General features: G+C 40.9%; 1 protein-coding gene across 4 annotated transcripts in view; it reads right to left on the minus strand.

Annotated features, from left to right (window-relative positions):
- The window catches only part of LOC141799074 (dedicator of cytokinesis protein 3-like), a 65,348-nt gene that overhangs the window by 19,914 nt on the left and 24,907 nt on the right, over positions 1–20,527 (minus strand). For all 4 annotated transcript variants that reach the window (XM_074681150.1, XM_074681151.1, XM_074681149.1 and 1 more), the window contains exons 9-32: positions 19,414–19,568; positions 19,157–19,238; positions 18,993–19,053; positions 18,742–18,889; positions 17,614–17,702; positions 15,485–15,610; positions 9,592–9,716; positions 9,293–9,455; positions 9,056–9,162; positions 7,325–7,496; positions 7,135–7,232; positions 6,819–6,902; positions 6,622–6,722; positions 6,442–6,523; positions 5,632–5,802; positions 4,815–5,007; positions 4,588–4,715; positions 4,312–4,458; positions 4,093–4,191; positions 3,893–3,987; positions 3,625–3,700; positions 3,364–3,464; positions 3,207–3,265; positions 18–166 (exon numbers count right to left, since the gene is read on the minus strand). In XM_074681150.1, the coding sequence (XP_074537251.1) occupies positions 18–166; positions 3,207–3,265; positions 3,364–3,464; positions 3,625–3,700; positions 3,893–3,987; positions 4,093–4,191; positions 4,312–4,458; positions 4,588–4,715; positions 4,815–5,007; positions 5,632–5,802; positions 6,442–6,523; positions 6,622–6,722; positions 6,819–6,902; positions 7,135–7,232; positions 7,325–7,496; positions 9,056–9,162; positions 9,293–9,455; positions 9,592–9,716; positions 15,485–15,610; positions 17,614–17,702; positions 18,742–18,889; positions 18,993–19,053; positions 19,157–19,238; positions 19,414–19,568 (2,811 nt within the window). The remainder of the gene's footprint in view (positions 1–17; positions 167–3,206; positions 3,266–3,363; positions 3,465–3,624; positions 3,701–3,892; positions 3,988–4,092; positions 4,192–4,311; positions 4,459–4,587; positions 4,716–4,814; positions 5,008–5,631; positions 5,803–6,441; positions 6,524–6,621; positions 6,723–6,818; positions 6,903–7,134; positions 7,233–7,324; positions 7,497–9,055; positions 9,163–9,292; positions 9,456–9,591; positions 9,717–15,484; positions 15,611–17,613; positions 17,703–18,741; positions 18,890–18,992; positions 19,054–19,156; positions 19,239–19,413; positions 19,569–20,527) is intronic.

The following is a 20,527-nucleotide window of genomic DNA, read 5'->3' on the forward strand; positions in this document are numbered from 1 at the left end:
AATAATGTTATAATGACCTGTTTGAAGTTGCCATTTTTCCTCTGCTCCCAATCCATCATGTCGTGGAAAATGGGGATCATGATATTTCGAACCTCAGTCTGAGGCACCAGGGTGACGCCGAGGAACGGTCCCATCATTCCTGGGATGAAGTGGGGCTTGTTGTCTCCTGCACATATTCACAAAGAGAGGCTGTGACTTTACATAGAAACTGAATGCAACAGTGGTAAAGTGATGACAGCTTCTGCTGGATTTAATTTAAAAGATTATTCAAAATCCCAAACTAGCCAGATATGGGGAGCTTTTATAACTTTTATCAGAGGTCTAACATCCAGAGAGTGTATGAAGCAATAATTTGTAAATGAGTTTGTATCAGGGTTGTCAAAGTTAATGTGATAACACATTGACGCAAATTCCTTTTACTGTCACTTTTTGACAAACGCACAATCTGTGATAATGACTCCTGGACTGCTCTGTGGGAAATCAAGAGGCAGTGTACAGGCAGGAAGAAACAAACCACCATGTGCAGAAACAGATTAAAAAACAGGTCTTCCTCAAATCCTTACCAGATGGTTCTCTCAAACAGACCAAAGTTGATTTAATATACTGTTAATATGAAAAACGCTCAGCACAAAGCAAATGTAGAGAGCGCTCGTCCTCCTCTGGGCCAAAGTTTTTCATGTGTCTCCAAACTGTCCAGCTTGGTCCCATGTGAAGTTAAACAACAATTACACTGTGAGATATAATTTTGTGTTGAGCTGCTCAAAAAAAACACAAGGGATGTTTAGTTAATCTAAAAATGTACCCCCCGTACAGTGTGTGCTGATTGAGAAATGAGCTATTTCGAGCCAAGCCTTTTTTTTAGGAACAAGGCTTGTCAGAGCCCAATTTGTATGTAAACCTGCAATGAAGTGGTAATAATAATAATAATAATAATTATAATAATAATGAGAAGAAGAAGACCATGAGGACTGAAATAAAAGATAAAAACATACACTCAGTTAGAAAAAGAAAGAAGGTAATAAAAGGCAATTAAAACCAAAAAAAACAGGACAGCAAATATGAAAAGATGAAAACATAATGATGACAAAATAATAATATTAAAGCAGAGATAATTTAGAATTACACACATTAGCAAAAAATAAAACAACTAAAAGGCCTAAAAGGGTATCAGGGAAAGGATTAAAGTGAAACAAAGGTGAGTTGTAACTACTTTAATATCTTAACATAATATAGAAGAAGTAAATAAAACAGGATGGAATAAAAGTATTGGGAGACAAAAGATCAGAGAGAGGCTAAAAAGACAGTAAAGCCAAAATAAGATAAAGATAAAAATGAGAGACGAAAAATGGCGTTACCTAAAAGCCAGTGTGTAAAAGTAAGTTTTTAAAAGTGACTTAAAGAGCGAGAGACTCTGCACACCTACTATAGATAGACCGATATGGATCTTTTGGGGCTGATACTGATACTGATTATTAGTAGGCAAGAAGGCCGATAACTGACATTTGTAGCCAATATTCATTTGCAGTCAAAGTGAAAATATTGGCGTTAAAATCAAATGCCTTCAAGCATATGTTTATTAAGCAGCTCCCACGCTTAGCAGCTTGTTTTGTTAAGTAATAAAGTAATGAAAACTTAAAAAAATAAATAGCTTTAGTTTTCTACGGTAAATAAAGGTTTCAAAAATTTCTATATGACTGCAATAAAACTGGACAGAATTGAGTTTGTGCTGCCTTTTACAGGCATGTAATGCAGTCAAATTAATTTTCTGTTTGGTTTACATGACTGGTTTTAAATGACCATCCAGGGCTTCCATAGTGTAGAAAGGGAGAAAATCTGTGCAGAGAAGCATCAGAGTCAAAACAACACAGTTTTGTGGGTTTCAGAATGGGATTCATATAGGCCGTCGGATTAAAAAAAAGGCTGATGCCCCAAAATGCCAAATATCGGCCCCGATAATCAGCCCAGCTTATAATCGGTCTATCCCTAACGCCTATACCCCTAAAATGTAATTCAGACCCAAAATAAACATGTCGGGCAATAAGTTATTGTTATATAAGCATCTTGTTACATTATCGACCAGTTATTACATTTTGTTTTTGTTACCGGGCTCGGGTTTGTTTATTGGCTTTGTGTGTTCGTAGTTTCTATCTGCAGCCGGCCTCAAGCCGACACTCAATGAACTGCGGCTTTTTGCACTTCTACATAGACTTCATTTAAAAAAAAAACAACGAATATTACCCCTTGGTTGTAACTGGAAAATCTTGTGATAAATCTCAAATTAAAGAAGTGTCTTTGGTGTGCCAGTCTGGCCCAGTGGTGAGGTTGCATGCCCAATAAGCCAAGCCCTTGTGCAGGCAGCCCTCTGGTTTAAATATAACCTGTGAACCTTTTTCCCACAGTTACTCCCTACTCTATCCACTGTCCAGTCCTTTTCTGAATAAAGACATAAAAAGCCTGAAAAAAAGCTGTCTGTGAATGCAGATGGGGATGTAGATGTTTTTTTGTGTGGTTGTGTTGCATTTCACATCTTAAGGGCTTCCGCTGTTGTCTGCTAACAGTTTGGATGCTTTAGCTTCCTGCTACAGGAGCTAGCTGCAGTTAGACAGAGCTGTGAAGGACATCAAGGGTCCTGTGTTCACCTGAGGTAATGAGGCGTCAGCTTATTTAAGATTTTTCTTTCCCCCCTCCTTTTTGTGTCCCAGGCCTCCAGCAGTTGGGTAGGTTTTTCCACCTCCGCTTCGGCGCTCAGTACCCAGTACGTTCACCAATACACTGCTCTCTTGACTGAATTATTTGACTTATATGATTGTGTTTTCTTTATCTTAATTTTAAATAATTTAAGAATCTGTGAACAGCATTTCATAAGTGCTCTTTCTTTGTCACGTAAAGCTCTTACTTCCTTTATTCAAAGAGTGTAAAGAGCAATGGTGGACATGATTTATTTATGTTGTGCATTTGAAGTGCATGACTGTGCAGATGCTTATAAAGGTGTATGAACCAATGGAATAAAAGGGAGTTATTTTATGCACTGTGATGTGTTTGAGGACTTTTGTTTTTGTAGATGAATTATTTTACACCTCTGGTTCAAGTATGTGTTTTGATTTGAAGTTTGTTAAGTAAAATCAATAAAAACTTCTACAAAATCATAAGAAAACCAAGAGCAGTGGCTTTGTTGTGATTTTTGTGCATGAAGCGGAGTGACCCACCTAATTTTTGCCACATGCTGAAGAGTTCATAAGCCATCATCACCCTCAAATCTCCATACCTAGAAAAGAAAAGATCCCTAAGTCAGGAGCCGTAAAGTTTGTTCAGAATCAAACGTGAAAAAGTGCACACAACAATAAAAAAAAATGTTTTTCGTACTTGTCCAAGGTTTTCTTTCTCTTAGCTGGGCCAATCGCCTCTAGCTGCAGACTGGGCTGGTTGATGTACAGTACAGTGAGACTGAAAAAGGAGTTCCACACCTACACACAACACAGAAAAACAACAAGAATAAAAACAATACTTAGAGCTGGGAACAAAATTTTAGGAACTGAATCATAGAAACATCTTTACAGTAAAACTTTGTGAGTTCACGGTGAATTGTGTTTCCTGAATGACAGCCAGTGCTGTTCAGACACACACCTTGAAATCAAAATCGGCCTCTGAAAAGTTCTTGTGCAGCGCCGGAGACAGGAACTGTGTTGTCACCACGATGATACTGCAGAAAGCAAACATTACACTGTCAGCTTACCAAACGAGGTGGCTGCCAAAAATAGATAAAAAGATTTGCAACACAAGCGTCACCTTCAGAGCAGGATTATCTGGAGAGGGTCTGATCTAATGGTTGGCTGTATTCCCTTACCGTCTTCAGGACAAAGATTGCATGACAAAAATGTAAAAACAGACTCACTGACTCGTTAGAAGCCTCATGACACTCCAGTCTCGGGGGAAGATAGTCAGTTTCATTAGATTGCGGAACACGCAGAAGATCTTCAACAGGAACTCCTGCCGAGGAATATATTAAGAAAGCAATGCAGTCAAGGTATGTGGTGAGCAGGCTGCTGCAAAATGCTGCAATCATGCTCATCTCTGTGAGTCAGAGTTTCCCACCTTCAGCTCCTCCTTGCTGTGGAAGTTGTTCAATAGATGGTGAAAGTGGATCTCTGTCATCTGTCGCAGCAGAGAGAGAAGACAGGACACGTACTCCCCCTGCGTGAGAAAGTGACAAATACAGGCAGACGCATTTTAAAGGTTAATCAACTCAAAATATTCACTTAATCCCACCTGTTTCTGATTCATGTCAAAATGCCGCACAAAGCCGAGGCTTACCGTTATCTCAGCGGTGCACTGGGGACAGCGTTGTCCCCTGGATGTCTCCACGGAGTGAGACTTGCTCATGATGGACAGCAGAGTCTGCAGCAGCACATCCAGGAGGCTCTCCACCATCATCTCCACCTCCTCTTGAACAGAAGACTCCTGACACAGTGTGAGCAGAGAGAGGAGAGCACAGACACGGGGATTTAATAACAGCTGTTACTTCTCATCAGATCATTTTATTCTGAATTTTCGATTCAGATTTTCAGTGCAAAGAACAAAGAAGACTACCATGGAGCTCGTCTTTATTATGGAAAAGATGCTGCTCAGAATCCCAGAACAGATAAGCAGCTCCCTCTGCTGGCGTAGATGCAGGTGGATATGATGCAAAACCACCGGCAGCAGAATACTACGAGACTCTGAGGGGAGAAAAGTGCGGCATGCACATTAGACAAACAAGTAGAGTCATCTGAAATCTCAAGAGAAAGATGATCGGCCAGTCTTGACATTTGTCTCACCAGGGAAGAAGAAGAGGCGGCTCTCCACTGTGCGAGCAATAGACTGCAGTTTGACTACATCCATGGACTGACCGATGTCCACAGTGCTGGGCATGCTCCCTAGGGTGCCCCTGACATATTCAGCTACCTCCTGAACAGTGAACATCTGCAGCAGCTCATCAAAGATATCGGGGAAGCTGTTCAACAGTGCCGCCTGGGGGGAGGAACAAAGGACACGGTTTGTAATGCACATACAGATTAACTCATTTTGAAGAAGCTACACTTAGATTCCATAAAAAAGGACTGAAAACACCACTCATACAAAATTCTAGTTTTTTCTAAACAACACAAAATATCAGCCCTCAAACCTCATATTTCTCCACAAAGCTTCCAATAATAGATCACATTTCATCTCTTTTCCTTAGTTTCATAACCAGCGAAGGAGTAACGTCTGAAACTCTGACTGCATATCAGTTACTTAACAATACATCATCCTTTTGTTATAACAGGCTGGTGGACGCACAGTCTCTGCTGCATCGTGAAACCAACACAAGGGGGCACTGTGACTTACGGTGATGGATGACAGCCCCACAGTATGACCACAGAAAGGCATGCAGCTGATCACACACCTAAACTGTCCGTGAGCAAACCAAAGGATGGTGAAAGAGCGGGGGTGAGGAGCATCAGTCACATAACGGGCAAATAAGAAGTGATGTAAGAACGGAGAATGAAATGAGAAATCAAAGAAAATATTAATGAAACCAAGAGAGTAAAATCATGAGTAACAGAAAGTAAAAATGAGACAGTGAGTGTTTTTTTGTGATGTGAACAGTCTGACCTGTGTGAACACCAGGTTCTCTGAGCTGCGGCTGTCCAGGCTCAGGACGAAGCGGATTGACTGGAAGAGCTCTTGGATGCTGGCCCTGAACTGCTCCTCCTCCATCCCGCAGGTGGCTCTAGAGTACAGGATACGGGACTGGACAATGAACTTGAAGAGGTACTCTAGAGCCTGAGGGAGCAGACGAAGACAGACAGTCAGGTATGGGATGAGTTTTTGCGTACTGTCAGTTTCTTTTTTTATTTTTATTTTATCCTTTATTTAACCAGAAAAAAAACTCATTGAGATTTGAAATCTCATGGCAGCAGCAGACAGTTACACAATAACAATAACCAATACATTAGGTCATGAGCACATCAAACCATGCCGTTCTAGAAACACCAAAACAAAATAAGAAGCGGTCAAGAATTAAAACAGTCACATTGTCCAAGACTAGCTCTCTCCTGGTCCCTTAACAAAGTCTTAAATTCACCCACAGTGACCAGTTCCTCACAGTAAATGCACTCTGAGCGCTGGATGGACACACGGTCAGTGATCTAGAAATTACCAATACGTAGAGGAGAAGTTGCTGACTGTACATGACAAAATATCTTCATGAAGTCAACAGGAAAAGTCAGACACCCACTTCTGAGAGATTCTTGATAACGTCTATTCTTTTAGAAGTTAACCCACTCCCTGTGGCCTTATTTGGCTCCACTTTGTTCCCTATCAGCCCCTCTGCTTGACCATTTCCCACAGTCTTACAAATTAATCCCAGTAGACGCAGGAGACAGGACAAATGAGAAACGAGAAAGGAAATGTGTGTGATACCCTCATGGCTTCCTGGATGTGGTCTTGCCGCACCACCTCAGCTGAGCGATCCATGTACCACTTCAGACATCGAATCAGCTCTCTGCAGGTTTGACAATACAAGTGTGAACACCAAGCAGAACCAAACCTATATTTTTATGTTAAATCTGAACATCACTGAAAGGTTTAAAGTGAGTTTACTTGTATGCCAAAGCTCCTGCAAAGTGGTTTTGTATGTAGGAGTCCATGACAGGCCTGAAGTGGTAGAAACGGCTGTCCCTGAGCAGGTTGATAATAAACACCTAAACACAAACACACACACACAGATATAAATAGATGTTTCTACGCTCACAGGCAAAATAAATCATACGGTCGCTGTGCTCCTTTAGTTCTCCTACCAGTGACTGGAAAACCAGTGGCCCGTATTTATCTGTGTTGTCATCTAAAAGACAGAAAAGCGTATCCAGGACATCTCGCAGGAACTGTGAGAAGGAAGAAATAAAACAACCATCACATTTAAAGCCTTTCTTGAAACTAAAATAGAAACAAAGGGTAGTCCCATCATCTGAGAACAAGATACTGAGGTCCCAGACTCTGAAATGATACTGTCTATTTGAGAGTGTGATCCATGTTTTTACACTTTATCTGATGTTCTCCTTAAATTACTTTTATCATGAATATAAAACTAAAGATAAGTGGAGTGATGAAAGTGACCTTGACAATCTCCTCTCCGCTAATCTGACGTAGTCGGCCGAGGATGTCCAGCACTCTGTCAGGATGAGCCTTCCAGTTCAGGAGAGCCAGAAGGTCGACTAAAGGAAAAACAGAAGGATTCAAACTCAAATCAAACACAGTAAAATGGAAGGGAAACAAATAAAATCAGCATGCGAGGTGATCAATTTACCGTTTTGTGTGAGTTTGGTAGAGCAGAGTATCGTGGAGACCCACAGGGTTTCTTTGGGGCTCCTCTGGAAGGGGAGGTTTGCCGGCAGGTTTGGACAGCTGTTGAAGTCTTCCTTACAGCAGGGCAGGCTCAGGTAAAGACCCTGGTTACTAAAGGTGGCATTTTCATCACACTTAAAGATGAAAGCAAAGGAAAAGAGGAGTTTTGTCAAGGACTGGAAGGAGTTTGGAGTAAAGTTGAGCAAATAAGACGCTACGCCCTTATCATGAAAGGATAGAGTTGCAAGTAACTAGGCGTTGCAAGTTGCTTCTGCCTTTCGCAGCAGCTCTCTCTTCTTTGTCGGTTTCTTGTAATTTTTTCGTCTCTTTCCGTCTCATTACTTAGTATGGCTCATTTGTTGGTCATGGACACCAAACTTTTAGTGGCTTCAGTGATATTTTTACTAATTTTGTTCCTGTGTTTGTCTGGAGACCCTACATGTAACCATGGCTGCACTGTTTACGATCAGCTGTTAGCAGTCTTGAGCATGTCAATGCTAACTGGTGCAAGGCCTGATGTCTTCCCACAAGGTGTGGAGAAGGAGGTGAGGACAATGTGCTGGTTCTCAGGTGTGAGCTAAGAAGTGACGACATGGACCTGTCCTTCCATCCATCCTTATTGGGAATGAAAATCTATTTCAATAAGATGGACAAGCTAGCTGTGCTAACCCAGCAACAGAGGGAATACCAGAAGGCAGAGTAGCATCATGCTATTCACAGACATGGCTAACAGAGCTAACACTGGGAGAGCTTCACCTGCTGTGAGCAGACAGGATCCAGGAGACAGAGACTGAACAGACTGCTGAAGAAGCTCAGTCCTGGACCCTGTGGAGGTGGAGGCTGAACTGGAGAATGATGGACGAACTGTCATCATCTGTTTTCTTATGGACCTTTTTGCACTTTCTAACTTTTGATTTCTTAATTGCTGCTTTGACTCCTCCTGAATTTCCCCTTGGCAATAAATACAAATAAATTCTATTTTAATCTATTCTGCCAATTCCAAGAAAGATGGTGGCAGTCTGCTTTAGCACATGGTACTGATTGATTTGATTAGCTTTCTTGCTCCATAGCATAAAAATGTTTTACATAATTGCTTGAGCTAACACAGGTAAATTCACTCATCCATTCTTCAATATGCTATGAAGAAAAAAAGCTGACCAGAACACAAAATTCATGCATGCTAAAGATGGCTTTTTGTGAGAAACTATAGAGTTAAAACACTTTTAAAGATTAATGTGCTTTAAAAGCTAATTGTGCAGTGTTTTAAGTGAATTCTTGGCAGAAAACTCCTTAAACCAGGTGATTCTTGTTCAATTAAGAACAAAAAATGTATGTCAAATGCTGGAAAATGCCATCTAAAGCCTCGAGACATAACACTTTTAATGATACAGTTGAGTCATTTGGGGCAGCCCTGCCATCAGAGGATCTACTGTAAAAGTGTGGGGAGGAGAGCGGACAGAATGGACGCAGATTTTTCATGTTTTTAGATTCAGAACAGGGTTCACTGACAAGAAAACATCAAAAAATACCAGGAGCTTAAGAACAGGATGTCCTGCACCATGAAAAAGCTTCTTCAATGCACTCAGCTTTACATGAAGAGTAATATTCAGTATTTATCTTGCAGTTAAGATAATTCTTGTCTCATTAAGAGTGAGACTGTCGTCTAAAATGAGTGTGTTAAACCTCCACATACCTTGTAAACATACAGCTCATGGCTCTCATCAGATAGCGTTGTGCCATCTTCCCTCATCAGAGGAGTGAAGGCGAAACCAAACAGCTTTTTCTCTCCTTTGTCTTTAGCTGAAAGGAAGCAAATCATGCATCATCAAACTGTATCCCCACAGCCAAAAATTCAGACTGTGATCCAAATGTGTCCTAATGAACTCATGTACTGAGGGATGACTGTCGCTGGGGTGCATGGCTGACTCACTGGAGCAGTGTCTGAACTCGAAGCGTAGGTGAGACCCCCTGAAACGGTCTATGGGAATTGGCAGCTTGACCATCTCACTCCAGCGAGGGCTGTTGTTGTGGTATAGGACGAAGGAGCGGTATTCGCTTGTGTTTGGCTCACCGCTGCCCAAACTGATGCAATCCTGAGGAGAGAAGCAGGATGGGAGATTGTGTTTAGTGACCTACACCTTTAAGGGTGCGATCCATGTAATGTGTGGATGTACCGTCATCATGACCCATATTGTATTGATATGCCGCACAATAACTCATGTGTCATACCTTGAGTGTGTCCCCATCGGCGTAGAGAACGTAGAGTGTGACCTCAATGTTCTTCTGGACGCTCTTTCCACCCCTCTCAAACTCCCCCCTCTCCAGGGTCAGATAGAGGTCGTTGCGTGTGTCACCTATGAAATCAATGCAAGAAAAACTTTATTCAAAGGAGGATTCAAACCATTACATATCCATTAAAGCAAGTTACACTTCTGATAGTCAAAAATATGCAGATGATGCCTTACTAAAGACAAAGTTGGAACTCAATCAGCACACAGTTACTTGAGAAGAAGAACAGCAGCTGCTCTCATGACTCCTTGCCTTGACTCTTGGCTCATGTACGATCATGAAAAAGGGGAGGCTTTGGTATCTTATGTAGGCACATGGAAAGGCAGGGTCTCCCAGAAATAAAGCCCTACCACCAAATATAACTTACTGATTGTAAATAATTAAATGGTTTGAAGAGAGTGGCCCTGGTCCAAAGATTCCACATATTTTTAAATTTTGTTTATTGATTCCCTTATCAATATGTCATATGAATTTTCTGTGTACAAAAAGTCTGCTTTACAGTTTTCTGGGCCAACATAATTTCACTGAGTTGATAAGTAGACTCAGAGCCTGCGTTCTTCTGGCCAGTTCCTCTTGGACATTCCGAGGTCCAGATATAAAAAGTGGGGGGACCAATCTATTGCTATTGCTGCACCTTCATCGTGAAACAGGTTTCCCCCAGACACCCGCACCACCACAGACTTTGGTCTTTTTAAGTCTAAACTGAAAACTCACTTTTTTAGAATGGCTTTTAACCCTGACTAAGGTTTTTAGGTATTGTGCTCATATTAGTTTTGTATCCTGTTTTATCTCTTCCGAATGGCTTTTATGCACCCTCATGCACACCTCCCGTTGCATTTTTATGTATCTTTCTTTTTTATGTGCTGTTCCTACAACATTATTTTATGTTGCTTTTATCTATATTGTTCTTATTTATTCTCTGACACTACTGTAAAGCACTTTGGGGGCCTTTTGGGTTCTGTAAAGGTCTCTAGAAATAAACATTGATTGATTGATTGATTGAAGAAAATATGACATGAAACTCTTGGTATTTAACACAATGTGTCGACAAATTTTTACCACCCTCGCATGATTTTACAGTGTTGCACAAATTGCACTAGTCGTTAGCGTCTTTATTGGTAATGTGAAGCCAAGATTTCACCCGCTTCTATCCCTCCGCCATTGTCTTGGAAATTCTGGTGCTGACTGATGAGCGTAACTGACACGTGGCACGTAAAGTGATGTCAACAGAAGGTTTGGCCGCTCCAGCGTAATGTAAAGAATCAGCAAAGGAATTGTTAAGCACAAAAGCGAATATTGAGGATGTATCAAACCTTTTCTAATGGATTCTTAACAGGAAACTGTTTTTTGAAACCCATCCCTATTATGTATGCAAGATATCCAGCAGACTGTTATAGGGATATCCCTGGTATTCATGGTTTATACTTTTTGGCCGATTGTTTTCAAAAGCAATACTGTGAGCAGCCACTAGGGGGAACTTGCCACGCTGCCGATAAAAGCTTGAACTTTTGCCACATTCGTGTTGAAATTAAGATGTGTCCAGACCTCTGTAGGATGCTCCTCATCTCTGCTTGATTCTGGAGGCTTACAGCTAAATTAGCAGCGTATAGCATGGCTACACAAATCAATGCAGGTGTCATAAGTACAGCTACACTATGGGTAACAGAATGCAGTACAATAAAACCTCTAATTCTCCTGCACAAGATTGTCATATTACTCCAACAAAGTTATAAGAGTGCAATGCTAAACCTGCACTTGTTTAAGCTTGATACACATGCCAGGACGTCATGAGTGAAATCATCGCCCCGCAGCACTGTCCGAGCCTCTCTGGAGGTTGAATGTTGCCCACCACAACAAGACAAGTACATCTGAAAAAGTCCCAGACTATGGCAACAAGGATGTCTCCTGCCTTTCTGATGTAAATAAGTTATAATGTACATGTCAGCCTCCGCTGCACAAGATGAACCGAGAGTGGTCAACATAAATTAAGCTGCTGTGCAGACTTAAGATGTGCACCACAGGACATTGTTCTGGTCAATGAAAAATGACCCCGCTGAGTTGTGATACACTGTAGCTCATGACTGCCTCAGCACCTTTGGAGGGGTCAGTGTATAATGAAATAAATATCAGTGGCAACAGCGGAGGAAGATATTGCAGTTATTTATAAAATCAGATTATAGTTATTTATATCTAAGTCATTTCCTTAGGGACGGATGAGTCACAAGGGTTGATATTGGGAGGTATTTCAGGCTAACTGGAAAGGAGAGGGGAGCAAGAAAAGAAGTGAAGTGAGAGGTGGAGGGAAGAAGGAGAGGAGAGAAGAATGAAGGGGAGAGGACAGGAGGGGAGACGAGAAGAGGACAGGAGAAGAGAGGAGAGGAGACAGATGAGAAGGGAGGAAGAGAGAAGAGGAGACAGGAGCCAAGACGAAGAGAAAAGGAAGGAGAAGAGGACAGGAGGAGAGTGGGAAAGAAAAGAGGATCTTACACTCTCAGTAGACAAAAAGCAGAGCAACTTTAAGCTGATGAAATATACCGAAATAAACACACACCTCTTCCTCTCTATCTCCCCTCCAGTTATCTTTGAAGACCTCTGCTCTTCATCATTTACTCAGCACCTGACCTAAATGCAGATCTCAAGCAAATAGAGAGTGACGGACGGATACTCTCCAAAACACCCGTTCTTTAAGAATTACTCAAATCCTTAGCTGGAATAACAAAACAACAGTTTGTGAACAAACTGGTTTGGCAGAAAAATGTTGCCTTGGGGCGCTAAAATTAGTATTCATTATTATCAAACACAATCATTTGAAAGATGGCAGTTTACTGTTGTAGTTGACTACTTAATATAGTTGTTTTAGCCCCTGGACTGGTTATCACTCAATCACAGGGCTGACAGACAGACAGAAAACCTTTCACGCACATACTCATATCTACAGACAATTCAGTATCCGTATCGGAAGAGGTTGGTCAATTTTTTTACATATCAGTATCGGCCGATGTGTAAAAGTGGGCTAATGTTTACTCATTAGCTGCCGGCCATTTTCAGAGCATCTTCAATGATCTATCAAATCCCAATCAATATTGTTTTCTATGACTATGTAAACACTCTTTTATGTCTCTCTTCTTGTTTTGATCCAAAAAACAAAACAAACTTTTTTGATCGCATTCATCTCTGACGCTCCATCCTTTGATCCTCTCCATGGTCGTCTTTTCTCACGATCACGCCGCTCTTTCTTTCTGAACTACCTCGACACATCATCTCAGATTTTTTTTTTTTCCAATGTTGATAGCGGTAAATATCGGTTATCAGCCATACCAGCAATATTAATATCAGATATTGGTATAGTCCAAAATTTTCCTACCAGTGCATCCCTAATTAAGAGTGACCAATTGACCTGATGAACATGTTTTTGGACCTTGTAGAGCAGATAGACGTGCCTGATTCAGTTTCTGGAATCCTGCAGATCCATCTTGCCAGTCTTCACTGACCAACGAATTCACTCGGCTAAATTCTAACCAGCCCAATGGGGAAGACAGGCGCGAGCTGCAGAAGTGACAAGCAGACGTGACGTCATCAGACTTTCGTACTTGTCAGCGTTCCTTTGATTCTTAAGCTAACTTCATAAAAACGGAAGCTGTCTAACGCCTTTTTCACAGCTGTTTCTCATGTTTCTGTAGTTGTTAGTCCATTGTTTCTCAGCAGCGGCGCACCTAAGCTACATCATACCGTGGCTTGATGTGGATTGGTCTGTGGTGGCTGTGTCAATCAGAACAATCGTCCAATCACCAGCTGCTGAAGTTTTTTCAAGTCTCGCCTCTGGAAACAAATCCAAACATGCAAACTCCACACAGAAAGGCCAACTGGGAATCAAACCGGCAACCTTCTTGCTGTGAGGCTGCAGCGCTAACCATTGCACCACCGTGCAGCCCATACAATGTACACATTGTTTAAAAGCTGAGTAATCATATCAAAACATGGACAGAGTGTCAAATCTGTAGTTGAATGTATATCAGAGTAATCCCTCAGTCTTGAGATCTCAATCTTTTCCACAGATTTTCTACTTTGAGATTTTATGACTTCACAAAATCCCTTTAACTCTCAACATAAGCTGTGCCCCAAAGTGGGGGCTGAACCCTACGAAAGCCACATCTCAAAACTGACTGTCCTATTTTGAAGGCTCCTCCTAAAGAGAGTCTAATGAAACCATTTTTTTTACATAAAAGATACACTTGGTGCATTTTTCGCAGCCAAATATATTCTGTGATTCACCATTTCAAACAAGATGGCAGACTCTCAAGCAGCTGAGTAATACACTGCGAAATCTAAATTACTGCTAAACAACTGGTAACACAAATGTGAAAAAAGAGAAAATAAAACAAATAGAGCTTAATAAATTAATTATATAAGAATTATGCAAGTTTTTCCACTGGTCACTGTTTAGATTTAGAGTTTGCCAGTCAACAGCACAGGGTATAAAAAGCGTGGGGACAGCTGGTGACATAAACAGGAAGTAAAGCATAGGCAGGGAGTGGTTCAAAGACTACAAAGACTGGATCCCAAAGACTGTCCCTGATCTGGGATGCAGGTTAAATCTTTCATCCCAGGCCCAGTAGAAAAAAAAACATCCCTACATCCTCCAGACTTCTAAAATTTGGCCAATGATAAAAAAACTGACTTATCAAGCGGCAGGGCCTGATATAAAGTTTTGGATGGCTCAGTCAATTTTTTTTTTTTTTTATAAGGAGAAAGAAAGAGAAAACTTTGTATTTTCAAGATTAAGCACTCTAAAACTGCCTCCTACCTCTAAAACATGGATACAGACCACATTAGTGTAGTAGTGCTGCATTTATTTGAAAAACAATTTTTATCCTTAAGAGCATAAGGGAGCGTGTCTGTGAACAACATAACTCAAAAACTAAAAAATGGATCATGATGAAATTTTCAGGAAATGTTCAAAATGGGATAAGGAAGACGTGAATACATTTTGGAGGTGATCTGGATTACCGTCTGGATCCAGGATTTTTTTAAAGGATTCTTTATCATTGTGAGAAAGGGACGTTTTCACCATATGTGTGTATAACTCCACGGTAAATGGTCGGATTGCTTTGCAAAACGATACAAGACAAGATCACCATAATTTATAACAGATGTGAAAGTACGATCCAGATCCTGGCAATATTCTAGATCTCTCTAAGGGAGTATAACATTAAAGTAGGACTAAAGTGTTGTGTGAAAATCATAATATGCTTGGTGGAGGTCTGTGCTCTCTGAGTGCTTTTCTAGTTATCAAATTAAGACTCTGAAAAAACGTTTTAGATTGATACAAACTGTGATGAAGTAAAAAATATTTTTATATATATTTGATCTATCATGATTAACTCTAAAAATACTGCTAGTAAGTGTAATTAAAGGTTAGCATTTGACATCCCTAATTTCAAAAAACATTTTAGAGGTCTGAAGTGGAAATGTCCCTTTAATGCAGTGCTGTATTCAATTATTTTCACTGCTTTTCCTTTAAAATTTCAATCTTAAAGATTAAACTGTTTCAAAAGGAAGAGATATTTCTGCTTCATCATAGTCAGTTGTGTTTTCTTCCACATCATTCTGTTGTTTGCAGTGGATTTGAAATTCAGTCTTGAATTATCGCCCTTTGCTTCCCTTACATCCCCCTCCATCTCTCTGACTCTCTCCTTCTTCCTCTCCATCTTCCGTAACCCGATCCATGACCTTCCCCTCTTTTCATTCCTCCGAGCCATCTGGCCTCTCGCCTCCACCTTCTCCTCTGAATCTCTCTGCTCCCATTACCGCCTCCTGCTCTTTGCCTCCTTACCTGGCAGGATGACATCTGGGAAACCCAGTTTGCGTGTGAGTGCCAGGGCCCTGTTGAACACAGCCTGGTTCTCTCTTCGGATCTGCTCCAGCTCTCCTCGCAGCAGCTGCAGGGAAATGATCAGGCCTGGGAGGAGGGGGGAGCAGAGGGTGAGGGGGAAGGGGGCACATATGTGAGTGTAAATGGGGGCAAAGGGCAAGTGAAGAGGTGTAGGGCAGTGGGAGGAAAGTGGAATTGAAGAAATGAAAGCGGAGATGGAAGAAGGGAGGGACAGAGGGGTATTTAAAGGACATTAGTCAGAATGTGGGGGAGGAGAAGACAGACAGAAGAGAGGATGGAGAGACGTGATCAGAGTAAGGGAGGAACAGAGAAGAGACGGGGGAGAAACAGTGTGGAAATCACGCAGAAAGGCAAGGAAAAATATGGGTAGAAATGTAGTGACAGATTTTAGTGAAGCATGAGTCATATATCAAACTGTGACACGCTCATAAAGAGAGAGGCAACGGTGAATGAGGAGAGTTCACGCTTACAGTGAGGCCATTTTGAATTCACTCAGCTAGATTATGTAATACCAAGACCAGGAGACCGGCATTATCTCGTCATAGTAGCTAACACATTAGCTAAAGCTGTGTGAAATGTGTTCTTTCCTCCAGGTGATTATCATCACAGTGACAGATAGAGGTTATTGATACGCCGTAAATCTTCAGTGATGTCACTTAATTCCACCTGGCGCTGTGGAATTTGAACCTTATTTGAAATGTACTTTCTAGAAATTTCTAAATCAAAAACATTTTTTTTCTCTTTCAGATGGTTTTTATTTTTTTTTGCAGATTTGGTAATAATTAGAGCACAGGCTGGACATGTTAAATATTTTGATGCATTAACAAAACAGTAAATAGTAAATAGTAAACTAAACTTATATATTTATTTATATATTTTGGGCTCTTCTACAGTTTAGAGCAATTTAACCTCTTAAGACTCGAGTTTTTGTTTGGTGTCTAACTTTTAATTCACCTTGTTATTTGGGATAAGTCAGACCTTGTAACTATAATAACTAAACTTGGTCTTTGTATGGAAAGTTTGATTAATTGTGTTATAAGTTCCCTATTAATTGTTACACTACAAAAAATGAAATCTTATCAAGTAATTTTGTCTTATTTTCAATAGAAAATGTCTTTTTAGACTTAAAATGAGCCACATTCACCTGACCAGTCCAGAAAAATGTCTTGTTTCAAGTAATTTCAAGACAAAAATGAGGCCTGAATGGCTTGTAAAAAGTAAATAAAATCTGCCAATGAAATGAGAGAAAAGTGACTAGTATTAAAACATTATTCTAGTTTTAAGTAATTTTTTTTGCTAATTTTTCTTATTCCATTGGAAGATTTTTTTCTACTCGTTACAAGCAATTCAAACCCCCTTTTTGTTTTTAAATGACTTGAAAAAGACAGTTTTCTGGACGGATCAGGTGAATGTGGCTCAAATCAAGTATAACAAGACAATTTTCACTTAAAATAAGTCAGAAACACTTGATAGGATTTTGTTTTTTTCAGCGTATTGCACTTTGATACATTGTTTTTATCACTACAATAGGTGTAATGTTCTGATTTCACCAAAAGATGGTGTGGGCAGTGGCTAATAGGTCAATGTTTAAAAAAAATGAAGTATCATGGGTCTGAGAGGCAAAATTGTAATGTCCACATATGTAGATGTTGGGTCTTAAGAGGTTAAAGACACTGCCCGAGGCTGTGAGGAGCTGCCTGGTTCAGCCCTTTTCTTTTAAAGCAAGATAAAAATTTCATTCCCTACTTTCTACTTAACTTATGTGACGGCATTTAAAAAAAAATCTGTTGCCTTAGCTTTGAAATATAGATTTGTAGATTGTAGGCATGATTATTGACACTAGACATAAGCAATATTCTCAAAATCTGGGTGTTTACATGTTGCGTATCATTCCTTTCAGAAGTCACATGATCTGTTTGAAGCTAGATCTGGATCCTCCACTTGCTGTCTGCATGAATGTTTGTTCAGATAAATACTACAGCATTTCAGCATTTTCTAAACATGACCAAAAGAGAGACACACTCCAGAGCCACACAGAGCTAACAGATTAGTTCAGACCACATCTTTACCATAGTTGGTGCTTGGAGCCGAGTACTTGGTGTTGGACTTGCGGATGATGTTCTCATGTACCTGGTACCACTCGTTCTCGTTGTTACATCTGGAGAGAGGGAGAGACAGTTGGGCAAGGCTGTTAACAACGCACCCATTAGTGGGTCCAGATGGAGGGCTCAGGATTGTGCGCATGGGGACTGCACGAACAGCATGTGTCCCAGAGACGATTTCCTCCTGGAGAAAAGGTAGCAGCGGGGGGAGGTGCTATCAAGCAGCACATTAGCCCAAATGCACAGCTCACTAAGCAAACCTGACAGCCAGCTCTCTACCAGCCTTTTTCATTACTGTGGGCCTGAAGGCCCCTGGGATGGCATGGGGAAATGCACAGACTGGAGCGTTATAGGAGCCGACAGTTTGGAGGCAGCTCAGCACTGAATCACTGCTTGCTTTTTTTAAAAGGGAAGAGCTCTGTGCCTCAGCAAGAAAAACCTAAAGAAGAGGAAGAAGACAGCTTTCTATTTCAAAAATCTTGATTTCACACTGCGCTGTCGAGAGCTGAAAAATGTCACACAACAGGACGGGGAAGCGTTTGGTTGACCTTTGACCCTGAGCGGCCGCTGAAGAGGACGGACTCAAGGAGACATTCAAGCTGTTGACTGACAAGAAAACGCTGAGCATGGTGTTATTTTGCTTCGTCCTCTAACTTTGCTCAATTATCTGAGTGTCATCTCTCTCCCTCCGTCTCTTCCCTTCTCCTTCCCTATGTCTCCTTCCTTAGCTGGGTTGGCCGGCGTACAGGAGTGGCTCTCTGTGGTGAGGCCTAACAGAAGCAGCCAGATTCACAACACGCCAAGTGCCCTATCGCAGGCCCAGGGTGAGCAGCTATTGATTTTCCAGAGGACACTTCATTATCATTCTGGTCAAAACACGCCAGGCATCATCAGTGAACGCCAAGTTGTCATGCAAGACATCTGCAGGATGTTCACATAGTCTCATTTCAAAGTACAAAAGACATTTAAATAGGAAGAAAACTACAGGTATGAACATAATTTTTATGAGCTCTTGTTTTATACTTTTAAATGCCAGAGGAGTTCATTTGTTTGAGCGACTTAAAACAGAATCAAAAGTTTCAAATATTCACTCACGTATAAACTTTGAGCACAAAGTCCTTCTCCTCTTTGAGGTCTGTGATAGTGTGAAAAACATCACTCATGGCAAGAACAGCGCAGCCATAAGGTCTTCTGTACTGCACATGAGGTGGGCCCTTCTTTGAGTCGTTCAGCAGCATACGACCTGTGAGCAAAAACCAAAGAGAGTGATTCTTGGACGAAATGCACCAACAAAAACATAACTGTGAATAAACATCTCAAGTAAATTCAGGAAATGGTGCTTTTACCAGTTCTTATGACATGTGCAACAATGTAAAGGTCTCTCTTCAAGTCTTTACTGCTCAGGTCCTGGAGAGAAAAGGGAATAAATCGACAGATTGCTGTAAATAAAGGTCCTAGCTAGCGTTAAGTGTTTATTTTCATTGATTTGAAGATGGTACATTGGGTTTACCGTAAAGAGAGCACACAGACGATCGACTTTCTCTGGATTCTTTGGTCCTCCATTTTTGTTAAGTTTCACCATGAACTTCTCACTGTAAAGGAGACAAGCTTACAGTTTCAGACTTTCTGTCAACCTTAATGTACCCAGGTCAGGCTGTGGACAATAAAGTTTGTGGACATGTGCGTGATGTCTGTGTGTACATGTGTGTGTAGGGTCATTCTAGGCTGTTGCGTGTGCACCGAGAGCTTCCTTCCTTCCTTCCGCACCTGATCTGTTTGGCCTCGCGAGTGTCGTACAGAGAGAAGAAGACGTCCGCGTCCTCACTGATGCTGTTGTAAGTGAAGCTCTTCAGGTTGATGAAGAGGTGGTGCGACACAGGGACACGGCAACCGTCACCATGGCGCTGTCTCATACTGTCACCCTAGGAACAAAGAAGAAAGTGACCGCCAACAAGACGATCCTCACTATGGGAGAAGCCAAGTAGCTGACATTCTGTGTATGGATAATCCTATTTAAAAGATCAATAGTGCTGCTGTAAGAGGTGAATAATTTATCGATCGCTCTATGGTATACTTCTTCTGTCACAAGTACATGTCATTTACAGTGGACTCAGAGAAACAGCCTGAAGAAAGCAAAAAAAAGCATGAATGGATGACGGGACACTGTGGATGAGAAGGGTCTGGTGCTGCACTCCCCTGACTTTAATTATCATATTTTATATACATGTACTTCACATAAATACCCTTTTGTGTTCATGTTTTGCAACAATGCATTTTATGCTCTAGGGTCCCTGACATGTAATCATTTTGTTTTTTAATCATTTCTAGCCAGAAGTTCAACGACACAGCTATGTTAAATGCACCCAAACAGCTCCTTTGCTGAGCTTGATTTGAAAAAAATAGCAATTCCCTAAATTTTAGCAATTTCAGGAAAGGTAACAAAACCCATCCCTGCACCTTTAAAGCTCAAAATTAACATTAAAGAGTTTTTCTGATCAAAAGTTGGAGAGTACCAGCCTGTCTTCAATGCCTTGAAAATTGGATGTTTGTTAGCTTTTGACTATTTATGTCAAAAGTCTGGTCTGGGGGGCAAATCACAGCCACAAGGTTGATTTTTATAAGGCCCCCAACTTCTACCTTAAAATGTTTTAATTTGTTTTTAAGAATAAATGTGATTTTTACAAAATCAAATAAGTTCTACTTTGAAAAACTTTGGACACCACTGCTCTAGATGTACTTAAAGGGCAATGAAAATACTTTCAAACAAAGCCCAACGAGTTATTTCACCACTTCAAGACTTTTAAGCTTAAAAGAGCAAAACTAACTTGCTGCTGTGTTAGCTTAATATGTAGTGGACTAAGTGGTATCAGCTTTCTACAGA

Source organism: Halichoeres trimaculatus, unplaced genomic scaffold (assembly GCF_033239565.1).
Source record: "Halichoeres trimaculatus isolate MK-OKI-2021-1 unplaced genomic scaffold, fHalTri1.1 fHalTri1_scaffold_11, whole genome shotgun sequence".
Lineage (NCBI taxonomy): Eukaryota > Metazoa > Chordata > Actinopteri > Labriformes > Labridae > Halichoeres > Halichoeres trimaculatus.